Genomic DNA, 13,311 nt, shown 5'->3' on the forward strand with positions numbered 1-13,311 from the left:
TTTTGCATTTCAATTCAAACTCATAACATACTTAAATTTTAAATTTAAAAAACCCCCAACATTGCCACATTTCTAAATACGTCAAACAAATCGATATACAAACTAAAAGCGCGCGTAGCGCGCTCTAGCCCCCTAATATATAAACAAGATCCAAAAATCAAGTAATTAATAGTATACAAAAAACAGAGATTCTTTTTTTCTAAAAAAAATGAAAAAAAAGAAAAACCATCCGTAAAGGAGGTGGATGCACCAAGCAAGGTGAATCCGCCTCCAGGAAGAAAATTTCAACATTTTGTATACGTAAGTTTAAATTAAATAAATTATATTATAATTATTTATAAATTAACAAATTACATTACGTATATATAAGAAAATTATGCGTAATTGAACCTACAATAATGCTAACAAAGTTTTGATTTTATACTTACCATTACTACGATCAATTGCTTATTTTGTGAGATTAATTAAGTTGGTAATTCATGTTATGTGTAATATAATTGTTTTTGTATGATTAATTAAATAGTTGATTCATTTATTGTTGTGTATGTTAGATTGTTGATTCATATGAGAAATTAAGGAATCATATTATTATAATCGAAACTATGAATGTTAAAACTATTATTATACATACCTTAAATTTTTCAACAACAGCACTATTATTAGAATAAATGTAAACCGACCTCCATGGAATTATCTTTTAGTTTTGACTTACGGAGTCAATTTTTGCATTCTGAATTTATGTAATGATGACAAAATTCTAGGTGAAAATTTCACGATTCATGACCTTTGGCCGAACACAATAAAAACATGTATAAAATCAAAATATTAGTAGAATTTTCTATTCAAACAAACAAATATCATTTCTTTTCATACGTATTTTCGTATTTGTTGGCATCAATATCACTTTATCATCATTTTTCATTCAATACTTTTAGTGCAGTGGCGAATCTATGGGTTCAAATTAAATAAATTATATTACAATTATTTATAAATTAACAAATTACATTACATATATATTATATTTCACATTATTGACTTATATAATATATATTATATTACATATTATTGACTTATATAATATATTATACAATAAATTTTTAAGTACAGTATGTTAGAAAATTGATTGATCAACATCATGTAGTATGATCAGACATTAAATTTTTCGGCTAACTTGTTTAATCTTATTTGTTAAAATATTTATTTTAATAAAATGATAAAAATATTAACAAATACAATTTTTTTTTATTATTCATTTTAAATTATGTAGAGAAATAGTAATTATTTGTATATAAGGCAAAATAAAGCAAACAATAAGAGGAATGTGCGTAATTGAACCTACAATGATGCTAACAAAGTTTTGATTTTATACCGACCATTACTACGACCAATCGTTTATATTGTGTGATTAATTGAGTTGGTGGTTCATGCATTATGTGTAATATGATTGTTTTTGTGTCATTAATTAAACAGTTAATTCGTTTGCTGTGGTGTATGTTAGATTGTTCATTCATAAGATAACATAAGGAATTACATTATTATTAACAAAACTATGAATGTTAATACTATGATTAAACATACCTTAAAATTTTCAACAAACAAAACTATTTTTAAAACAAATGTAAATTGAACTCCATGGAATTATCTTTTACGGTGTGTTTGGATAGAAGGAAATGGAAGGAAAAGAAGCGGAGGGAAATGGAAAGATGTGATATGTTATCCAAATGAGGAAGAAATGGATTAAATTGTAGGAAAATAGTCCCTCCTTAGAAGGAAAACTCACAATTCTTCTCTCCCCTCATTTTCCCTCCCTCCTCTTCTCCTCCCTCCCTTCTTTTCCTTCCTCTAATGTAATCCAAACACACTATTAGTTTTGAGTTACGGAGTCAATTTTTGCATTCTTAATTCATGTAATGGTGACAAAATTTTAATTGCATGTTTCACGATTTATGCCCTTTGGCCGAACAAACTAAGCATTAGGGGCGGATTATATAAGAGTCCTACGTGGGAATAAGGTTAAAACAAACATGTAAAAAGCTTAACAAATTTCATAATGATAATGAGGCGGGGCGGAATAGATATTAAAAAAACATGTAAAAATCCTAACATTTTCATCCCCATCCCTTTCCCCGTGGTGGGTCTTAATTTCATCCATATCTCCGCCCCGGCGGGTACAATTTCAAAACCATCCCGCCCCACCCCTCACTTGGATATCCACCCCCACCTAATCCCCGCCAAAGACCCGTCTAACCCCATCCAAGACCCACCTAATCTCCACCTTTCAAATACACATCCTACCTAATTAATATAGATAACATTAAAAAAAAATTCTCAATATTACACAATTTTTTGTTTATAAATATAAGTGTATTACAAAGTATTATTAATTAATATTTTATTTTACATAAATATTTTATAAAATAGTATAAAGGTATATAATTGTGTTTTAAAAGACCTATAGATGTGGGTACGAGATGGGGACGGGACGGGTACGAAGTGGGGCAGGGGCGGGGATGGGGCGGGTACAACCTAAAATCCACCCCGCCCCATCACCTATGGCGGGTATGGTTTTTAATCCCAATCACCCGCTAAATCAAGACTCATTCCCGCCCCGCTGGGGCGGGTCTTCTACTTGACCCGCCTCACTGATATAATGACATCCCTAGACATGTGTCATTTCCCATGTCTAACTGTGAAAGTATTATGTTATTATTGATATGTATAATTAACATATTTTGGTAGTTCATATGAGTACTATACATTAATGATATCATTGCCCACCTTCGTCATTTTCATTTTCAACTTCTTCCATCAACCTGGTTTTCGGGAGGGAGATGGTGGTTTTCGGTGGCTGCTAGGGAGGAGGTGGTGGGGCTACGTGGGATGAAGGTGGTTGGATTCTTGGTGGTGCTAAGGGAGGATTTTTTTTTCTTTTCATTTTATGATTTTATTTTTTTAGACTTTGATTTTTTTTGGACAAATTAAGTGTTAACACGTGTCCAATAACCTGGTATAACAAGTGATTGACTTTCGTTGACCGGTTTTGGCCTGATGAAAGAAGATGCCCCCCAAAGTTGGGATTATTTAAAAATAATCGATAGTTGGGATTAGTGAAAGTAAATCGTCAAAAGTTGGGATTAATAATTACAAATTTTCTGATTATTTATAGAATTCAAGTCAATCTCCTAAAAAATTAAGCTAATTAAAGTGATGCACACTTTAAAAAATGAAGGGATTATTTTTGTTGCATTAAATGTCTGAATAGATTATAAAATGATTTATTATAAAATAATTTATTATAACTTTAGTTAAATAAAGATATCTTAATGAATGTTATTTTTTATATTAATAATATATAGGAAAAATTAGAAAAATAAACACCAAAAATTGTCACGATTTTGATAATAACACCACAAAAAAAAAAAAAAAAAAAAAAAACTTTAGATTATAACACCACCAAAAAACCAAAAATTCTGATTTCAACACCACTTAACTTTTCATCCAAAAAACCGTTAGTGGGTCCCACATTGTACACGTGTCAATTGTGCATTGGATTAAAATAAATAAAAAAACAAAAAAAAAAAAATTAAAAAAAAAGGAAAACCCTTAAAATACCCATCCACCATTGGCGCCGCCATTCCTACCGCCGGTTTCCAACCCAGCCTTCACCGCCGTCACCCAATCCCAACCGACCACCCTCGACCCATAAAACCAGCCAGCCGACCACCCCTTGACTGTCGAAATCAGCCTAAACGTACCCACGAAAGAACCCGAACCCCGATTTGGTTCAAGGTGAAGGTGAGAGGAGTAGGGCGGTTAGTGGGTTTGGGTATGGGTGGGTCGAGGTTTCGGCGGTTTGGCGACGACTTTTGGTTGGGTTTGGTAGAGGAGTACGGTGGCTGGCTGGTTAGGATTGGATTTGGGTGGTTTGGCGATGGATTCGAGTCAGGGAGACGATAATAGGGGTTGGGCTGGTTTGGGTTGGGGTCTGGGTGGTTCGGCGACGGCGGGAGACGATAAAGGAGACTGGGCTGGTTTGGGTTGGGGTCTGGGTGGTTCGGCAATGGCGTGAGACGATGATGGGGGATGGCTGGTTTGGGGTCTTGGTGCTTCGGCGATGTCTGGGAGACAGTGATAGGGGCTGGGTTGGGGTGCCGACCATGGTAGGGTCGAGTTAGGGGCTGGGTTGGGGTGCCGGCCATGGGCGCCGATGGTGGTGGTGGTGGCCGGGTTAGGATTATAGGGTTTTTCTTTTTTTTTTATTTTTTTTTTTATTTTTTATCCAATAGTTGATTGACAAGTGTACTGTGTGGGGCCCATGATGTGTATATTTTATATAATATTTTACCCCCGTCCCTTGGTCGTAATTAGTAGTGTTTTTGGCTCTTTAGAGCCACTGTTATTACTAATTGGTGTTTTCTAGTGTTTTCGTAGATTTGGTTGACTTTTGCAGGGATTTATGCTTTTGGAGTATTTTCTCGAGATATTTTGGAGCAATCACGAGCATTGGAGAAACACGACCAGATTTTATAGCCCAGGGCCGGTTAGAGCCATCGAACCGGTGATTAAGGGCTCGGTATAGGTGATACCGAGGCATTTTGACCGAGTATTCAAGATCGGAAGAGGAAACCCAGATTGGCACGAAGAATTGGGGCCCAATCATAGTCCAGTTAGTGGCCCAAGAGAGTCGCCCGACCAAAGAGGCTGGCGCCCGAAGGCGCGCCGGCCGGGCGGGAGAAGCTAAGATTGGGGCCCGGTGACGTGCTCTGCCGGGCGCGAGATTAGTACATCGAGCAAAAAGGAGCACCCGATCGGGCGGTGCCTCGCCCGATCGGGCGCGTGTTTTTATTAGGAGACGATTAGCGTCGTTTAGTTTGTTTTTAGTTTAGGATTTGTACGGAGTATAAATACTCCTCCGTAATACGATTTTTGCTCTCTCTCTCCTCTTGTTCTTTCTTTACTCTCTTAATTGTTTTCTTAGATTCTCTCCCTCTTAAACCTTTGTTCTTAATCCATTCTTAATTCCAGATTTGTTTTGGTAACTATTTCTCTTCTCTTCTTCTTAGTTGTTTATTCTATTCCTTTAATTGTGTCTTACTTCATTGCTTTGATTAGTTTAGTTTCTATTTATGTGTGAGTAGTTTTCTTTCTAGGGTTTAAGGGGATCCATAAATAATATGAAGGGGTAATTTATTGTTGTTGATTGTCAATGCTAGATTAATTTCCTATTGATTGATTTAATGCTCTGTGACTAGATTAGACCTGATCTTTTATGCATGAGTTTGAAAAATATTGATTCGAGATTCGACAGATGAGTATTGATTTTTAGGTCTAGTTTCAATAGGCAGGTTAATTTATAAATGGTTAGGTCGAGATTCGAAAGATGAGATTTAATACCGGTAAATTAATTGTGTGATTATAATACGTAGCGAAAGCCCTTTATAATCTGATTGATGTATGCATTGATGAATGATTATTATATTCTACCCTGGAATATTATTTATTGGTGAACCTATGCCCTAGATCCTTTTATTCATTGTTTTCTCCCTATTCTTAATCTTCGTAGTTTAGTTTCATATTCAAATTTATATATTGGTTACTTTATAATCTAGATTATATTAGTTAATTAGAAGTAGAAAGACTCGTTTCTCTGTGGATTCGACCCTACTTCCCTATCTACATTAGTTAGAGGATTTAGGAATTACTTTTGATTAGGGGATACGACTTTACCTTGTCAGCCCACTTAACGGTTTTTTTTGGATGGCAAAGTTAAGTGGTGGTGAAAGCAATTTTTTGGTTTTTTTTTGTGGTGTTATAATAAAGACTTTTTTTGTGGTGTTATTATCAAAATTGTGACAATTTTGGGTGTTATTTTCTAATTTTTCCTAATATATATCAAAGTTATCAAAATCGAGATTCTACTTTAAATTGGAAGGGATTAGATGTGTACGTGTTACTGATGATAGTAGTCGTTTCAGAAGTTTTTCTACAAGTTTTTTTTTCTCACAGGAGATGGTTTTTTCTTGTTTAAGGCTTAGAATATTTTATTTATGCAAGTTTATTTTGACAATCATTATTTTTACGATATAAAGAATTCAAGTGAGATGATTTTAGTGGTTGTGACTATTCACCATAATTTTATTTGGTATGTATGCATATATGAATTTTTTAATATTTGTATGGTATCATATTAGGTATTTTATATATACTTTGAAAATTAAGTGACATATTGTAAGAAGATTATGATTTTTGGATTGTTTGATAAATTATTTTAATGAATTATTTACAAGCATGATAAGAATTGATAATATAATTATGACATGATACATTTATTAAAAGTGAACTGAATCATATAATATTTAATCATAAGTAACAAGAAAAATTAATGTAATTTTAATTCAATTTTATAAGAAGGAGCTACATTTATTATTTATGAAACATGATTATATTTATTTCTCACTCATATTTATGGATTGGAAAAAGTAAGTAAATTTAATACTCTTTCATAGATGAGTTGAGTCAAAGAAGAATTCCAATGTAGAATTGTAATTATTCACATTTTGTGTGTGTCATAACCATGTAATTAATTGACTAATCACGAAATTTAGTGGCGAACGCAAAAATTATTACATACTAGTATAGCACTTGTGCGACGTACGACTTACAAATCTTGATATTCATATTCATTTCATCAAATTTTAAAATAAAATGAGTAATAATGATTTACTTATATACTACTTGTAAACAACATTTTTTTTAATTCTTAAATTGTATGGAAAGATTTGAAAAATAATTCTACTCAATGAATTAACAATCAATACGCACATTAATTAACTCATATTTTTTCCCTCATTTCTACTTGCGCCACTGGCCACCTCATTTTTAAATGGGGGGATTTTTCTATGTGGCTGGTCGCACCATGTGTTCGGGGTTACTCGAGTTAATCAATCAGGGGTTACTCAAGTTACTTTGACCGAGTTACTTCTGACCGAGTAACCCCTTAAATAATCCCTGACTGAGTAACTCGAGACCCCTGACTAAACCCCTCGAGTAAACCCTTGATCGAGTAACTCGAGTATTCCCTAATCGAGTAACCCCTCGAGTAACCCCTGATCGAGTAACCGCTCGAATAAAACCTGACCGAGTAATCCCGGCCCTTAAGTAACCCATGACCGAGTAACTAACCCTGACCGAGCCCTTAAGTAACCCCTGATCGAACCCCTAGAGTAAACCTCGACCGAGTAACTCGAGTAACTCATGTCTGAGTAACCCCTGACTGAGTAACCTCTTAAGTAACCCATGACCGAATATTTAACTAACCCCTGACCGATCCCCTCAAGTAACTTCTCACCGAACCCCTCAAGTAACCCTTGACCAAGTAATTCGAGTAACCTCTGCCACACGATGTGGCCATCCATAAAAATTTGCCTTTTAATTGACTATCTCTAACTTAATACGAAGTATATTTACGTTTACCATTATAATAACAATATGATCATTATATATTGCACTTCGTATATCACAAATAATTTCGTATTTTTTTTTCTCCTCTATGGCCTATAAAAACTCTTAAAGTTTAAAGTTTAACATGAAATTAAACTTTTTTTTTAAAAATATTTTTGATCCATCACTTACTACCTTAATTTTATTACATGATGAATTTATCTGATCATCACCACACACCTATTTGCACCTACTACGACCAAAAATCTACAAAGCCTCTAACTCAAAATTTAGTACGAAGTATAATTTTTTTTTCTAAAATGTTAACCTCAGAATGATGTTTAGGCTAGTCAATTGTTTGATTATATGTCATTTTTTTAAATATGTCTTCTTTTTTTTTTTTTAATTTTAACAATGTGGTGAATTAACCATTTACTTCTATTATTAACTACTCCCTCCGTCCCCGATTGATAGTCACTTTTGCCATTTTTGGTGACTCAAAATGTTAGTCACATTTGCTTTTTTCAAGTACCATTAATATTATTTTTTTTACCAAAATTCTTTAACATTTGCAAAAATATTTGTGCAAATTTAACTTTCCTATGTACTTTAATTACTTTCTCTCTCTATTTTTTTTGCATACCCAATGTAAATTTACTTTTTCAATGTATTTCTCCTTAATTCCCGTGTTTTTTTTAGCAAAAGTGACTATCAATCGGGGACTGAAGGAGTATTATTAATCTAGAGCAAAGCAGATTAGAGCATAGTAGAGCTAGGCACAGCAGCTCTACAGAACGGAGCCTAAGCAACTTACCAGTCTTGAACACAGAAATCCCAACACTAAAATTCCCTAGTAAATACTTTTCTTCACTCTAATTGTATAGGAAAAATTGCAAAAAATAATACAATCTTTGGCCGGTTCTTTTTTAATAATACTACCTTTTGTTTATTTTTTAATATTACAACCTTTGGGGGTGTTGAATTTTAACAAGACAAAAAACTTGTAACCTGTTAAACCAGTTACCATGACACGTGTTGTTATGTAATTGGTTTTAAATTTTAAAAAAAAAATAGGTTTTAAATTTTAATAAAAAATTTTAAACACTTAATAGAGCGATTTCCATAAATAATGCTAAAATAAAAAATAATTCCGTATGTATGTCAGTTTTAAAACTATTTCCCTTGATACCGTACACGTAGTATTAGTGTAGGGTTGTAAAATCCAAGGCTATAAACCGCTAATAACAATAGCGGATTTTAAAAAAGAACCGCTAATGTCATTAGCGGTTCATTTATTAAAGCCGCTAATGACATTAGCGGTTTATACTTAAAATACTCAGTAACTTATTAGGCTTAATGTTTATATTCTTCAAATAAGACCGCTAATGGTATTAGAGGTTCTTCAAATAGAACCGCTAATACCATTAGAGGTTCCATTTAAAGATCCTCTAACCATTACAAGTTCTTCAAATAGAACCGCTAATGGTATTAGAGGTTATTCAAATAGAACCGCTAATACCATTAGAGGTTCTATTTAAAGAGCTCTAACCATTTCAGGTTATTCAAATAGAACCGCTAATACCATTAGAGGTTCTATTTAAAGAGCCTCTAACCATTTCAGGTTATTCAAATAGAACCGCTAATGGTATTAGAGGTTCTATTTGAAGAACCTCTAATACAATTAGCGGTTTTAATTTGTGTAGAACCGCAATCTTTATTAGCGGTTTATTAATAGCAAAAAAAAGCCAAAAATCTGAGCCTACGTGGACGGTTTGGTGGGAAATATTTTTTAAAACAACGTATACACGGAATTATTTTTTATTTTAGCATTATTTACGGAAATCGCTCCACTTAATAACTTTTAATTTTTTGATAAAAAAAAAAAATCCAACCTGCCACCACCTCCCCACCACCACCGCCACCTCTCCCCCTCCCCTACACGCAGCCCTCTTCCCCCACCCAAGGACCGACCGGTCGCATGGAAACCCCGCCTAAACGCCCTGGAAGTGACCTGAAAATTGCAACAGGAAACACCCAAAAATTACACCAATAATCGAAAGGAATAGCCTGAATTTTTGCCAGATACAGGCTGAATTTTCGCCTGAACAACTCGCGCGCCTGAGCATCTGACCAAATATTTGCCTGAAACCACTTGAAGTGTTAGCTTGAATTGTCGCTTGAAACCGCCCAAACCACCCTAAATCAAGAGATACGTTGGCTCTAAGTTGAACCGCAATTGGGGATTTTATCGTTGGTTCGAGGATCGGGAACGACAACAAGGCTGTTGTTCGTGAAGAATAAGGTTGGTCGCGGTTCTTTGGCTGCGATTTGTGGGAGCAGTGGCGGACCCAGGAATTTCCGACTGGTGAGTCACAATCGATAATCAAGTATCTAAAAAAAAAAAATTTACCGAACAACCAAATAATAGTACTAAAAAATACATCCAAATATTCAAAACAGTACAAAATACAACCAAATGTTCATATAATACTACAAACGACAACTAAATAGTAATGCAAACTTATTACAAATTACAATAGTTCTCGACGAGTTTTCATGTTTTGATATCGATTCATGATATCTTCCATGCTAACATTCAAAAACAAATCATTCTCCAAATAAGTAATTAAACAATCATTCAACATTTGATCTCCCATGCTATTTCGTAGTTTGTCTTTCACTTGCTTCATGCCAGAAAATACCCTTTCCACACTTGCCGTTGCGACAGGAAGAAGCAACACCAACTTCAAAAGTAAATAGACCCTATCATGAGTTTCAGACAATCCCGTTTCAACCAATTTGATTGAAAGCTCACTAAGACCCTTCAAATTCCAAAACCTGTTATCTCCTCTAACAGAACAAATGTAACTCTCAAGTGTATGACCAAAGACTATCAATTCTGAACTTGGAAATTCATTAGGATAGAATTTTGCAAGCTTAATCAATTTTTCCTTGTCAAACTTAGAAAAACGATCCACAGGACTCAAACAAGACATACACACAAGTAGTTCTTTAGTTATTTCGGGAAATCGATTTTCAAGTTCTTGCAATTGAAGATCAATGACACCAAAAAAAACTTCAACTCGAAAATGATGTAAATTAGACACTTGTGGGCATTTACCTCGAAACAACCTCCTCCCGGGAACAACATATTTAGCCTCCATATCTGGAACTGCAATGTCATAGTCACCAATAAAAGAAATGACCTGTTCCATATGAGAATCCCATCCTTCATCTCTCATTTTTTGCAAATTAGTCTTGGTTACATTAACCATGGCCATTGCATTCACAATGTCTTGATCGTGCTTTTGTAAGGCCACATTCAAAGCATTTGTTATCGCAAATATACTAACCATCAAGTGTGCCACAAACACAAAATCAAAGGACATCAGAAGATTTGTAAGTGTTTGAGCTCTATTAGAATCTATTGTATCAGATACTTTTGCAATATCCTCAAGAGAACCAAGGATTACAGGAATAAGTCAAGTACATTCAAGATTGTCTTGAAGTGAGATCCCCAACGAGTATCACAAGGTCTACCTAATCCACGTTCTTGATTTAAACCTGAACCCGTTTCAAGTTCACCTAGAGACAAAGCATCCACCACTCTTTGAGCTTGATTTTCACGAAGAAACTCTTTCCTTTTTGGTGAACCCCCCACAAAGTTCAACAGAGGTGCAAGTACATCAACAAATAACCAAGCACAATCTGAATTCTTTTTAGCAAGTGCAACTTGAGTCAATTGAAGTTGGTGAGCAAAGCAGTGGACAAAATAAGCTTCTTTACACTCATTCTCTATAAGAGTCCTAAGGCCATTAATAGAACCTTGCATATTACTTGCCCCATCATAACCCTGACCCCGTACTTGAGAGAAAGACAAAGAATGCTCCATTAATAAGGATTCAATAGCAGTTTTGAGAGTCAAAGAAGCAGTGTTTACAACATGCACAATACCAAGTAAACGCTCACACACTTCTCCCTTTCTATTAACATATCTCAAACAAAGAGCCAATTGTTCCTTGTCAGAAACATCAGCGGACTCATCAGCAAGGATAGAAAACAAACCACCATCAATATCTTCAAGCATTGCTTTAGTTGTCTCTTTTGCACATGCATTTATGATATCTTTTTGGACTTTTGGAGAAGTAAGTTGACAATTACTAGGAGCATTTTTGAAAACAACTTTAGAATATTCAGGGTTACCTTTGGAAATAAGGGATAAAAGTGAAAGAAAGTTACCTCTTCTTAAGGAACTTTCTTTTTCATCATGACCACGAAAAGGCAACCCTTGGAGTAAAAGCCATTGGATTGATTCAATTGAAGCTTCAAGTCGCATCCTATATGCATTTGTACTCTCAGCGGTTTGTTTTGTCAAGGCTTGTGTGATGCTTGACTTTTGCTTCTTGAACAAATCCATAGCTAACACTGCATTATTATGTGCACTCGTGTGCTTACCCACATGTTTTCTTATTAAATCCGATCGATTCCATGATTTGAAACCATCACTAACAAAAGCATCACCTCCAAATGCATTTTCATCCTTGAATAGATAACAAGGGAAACAATAGGCAGCATCCTTTTCCACACTATACTCAAGCCAAGTCCAAGTATCAAACCACTTAGCACAAAAGCGACGGTTTTTGCCAAAAATAGAAGTTTGAGGAAATATAAAGTCTTTGGGCTGACAAGGCTTTCTTTGAATGTAAATTCTTCTCACTAAATCTCTATCATCTTTATGAAATTGACTCATCTTTCTCCTCTTTCCTGGATCTTGTGGAAGATTAGCAAATTCATGTTCACTTAATCTTTCACCAAAGATTGGGGCATTAGGAGAACATTGGCCTTGTTCATTTTGAGGGGAATTTTGAGTGGAATAATTAGATGGAGATGAATGTTGTTCACTTTCTTGAGGTGGACATATAGTTTGTTCACTCTGTTGAGGTGGAGATATAGTTTGTTCATTTTGTGTGGGATGTGGAAGAGAAGTTGAAGTAGGATTCTTTTTAGCAAAGAAGCTAGTAATGTTTTGCAGTTCATTTGGAGTGCGTTTTCTCTTCATTCTGAAATTTGAATAAATAATCAACTAAAGCAAGCAAAATTCCCCAGAAAAATTATTTACAAAGATCATTTTACCAAACAAACCACAATTCACATAATCACATATTCACATGGTCAAAAAGGTTCAAATTTCATCTAAAACCCAACAACATTATTACATTAAGGTCATTACTCATTAACAAAAGGTTCAAAGTTTACCAAACAAACAAGTGATTGAAGACTTGAAGTGAACAACTAACAAATCAACCAAAGTTTAATAGAATTAACTAATTAGACTTGATTAAATTGAAGATTAGAATTTTAAACTAAAAATTAGAAATCAACTTACTAGCAAAATGAGAATAGGAGATTAGACTTTAGAAGAAGCGACGAAGCGAAGAGCGGTGAGCGCAGAGCACGCTCTCGACTCTCGAGCAGTGGAGCAGGGCAGCAGGCGACTGCCGACTAGGCGAGCAGCAGGCCAGCAGGCAGTATCACAGCTTGAACAATTAACAAATTCACCATTTCACAGCTTGAAATCACAAGCTCACAGGGCAGCAGGCCAGCATCATAGCATCACAGCTTGAACAAGTATGTAAAGTGTCAATTGTCAAACATTTCACAAATTCACCATTCAGAATTTCATTGAACAATTCACAAAATCACAACAATTAGGGATTATTGAAATTGAGTTGATTATTGAACAATTGAGTTGATTATTGAACAATTAGGGATTTAGGGTTCAAAGAATCAAATTTAGTATTACTAATTCATAACTAACAAGTAATATCAATTATCAACAATTAAACAAATTTAGATGAAGACTAAGTTAAT

At 34.6% G+C, this 13,311-nt stretch overlaps 1 protein-coding gene across 1 annotated transcript; it reads right to left on the reverse strand.

Annotated features, from left to right (window-relative positions):
* Positions 1-10,142: 10,142 nt before the first annotated feature.
* Positions 10,143-13,049, reverse strand: LOC110717147 (zinc finger MYM-type protein 1-like; the record flags this gene model as incomplete). The annotated part of the gene is made up of 3 exons (XM_021895785.1): positions 12,827-13,049; positions 10,914-12,500; positions 10,143-10,788 (listed from the first exon to the last, which is right to left on the reverse strand). Coding segments are annotated over exons 2-3 (2,232 nt in total), but the record flags the coding sequence as incomplete, so codon positions are not given.
* Between the last annotated feature and the right edge of the window lie 262 nt (positions 13,050-13,311).

Source organism: Chenopodium quinoa, unplaced genomic scaffold (assembly GCF_001683475.1).
Source record: "Chenopodium quinoa cultivar QQ74 unplaced genomic scaffold, ASM168347v1, whole genome shotgun sequence".
In the NCBI taxonomy this organism is placed as follows: domain Eukaryota; kingdom Viridiplantae; phylum Streptophyta; class Magnoliopsida; order Caryophyllales; family Amaranthaceae; genus Chenopodium; species Chenopodium quinoa.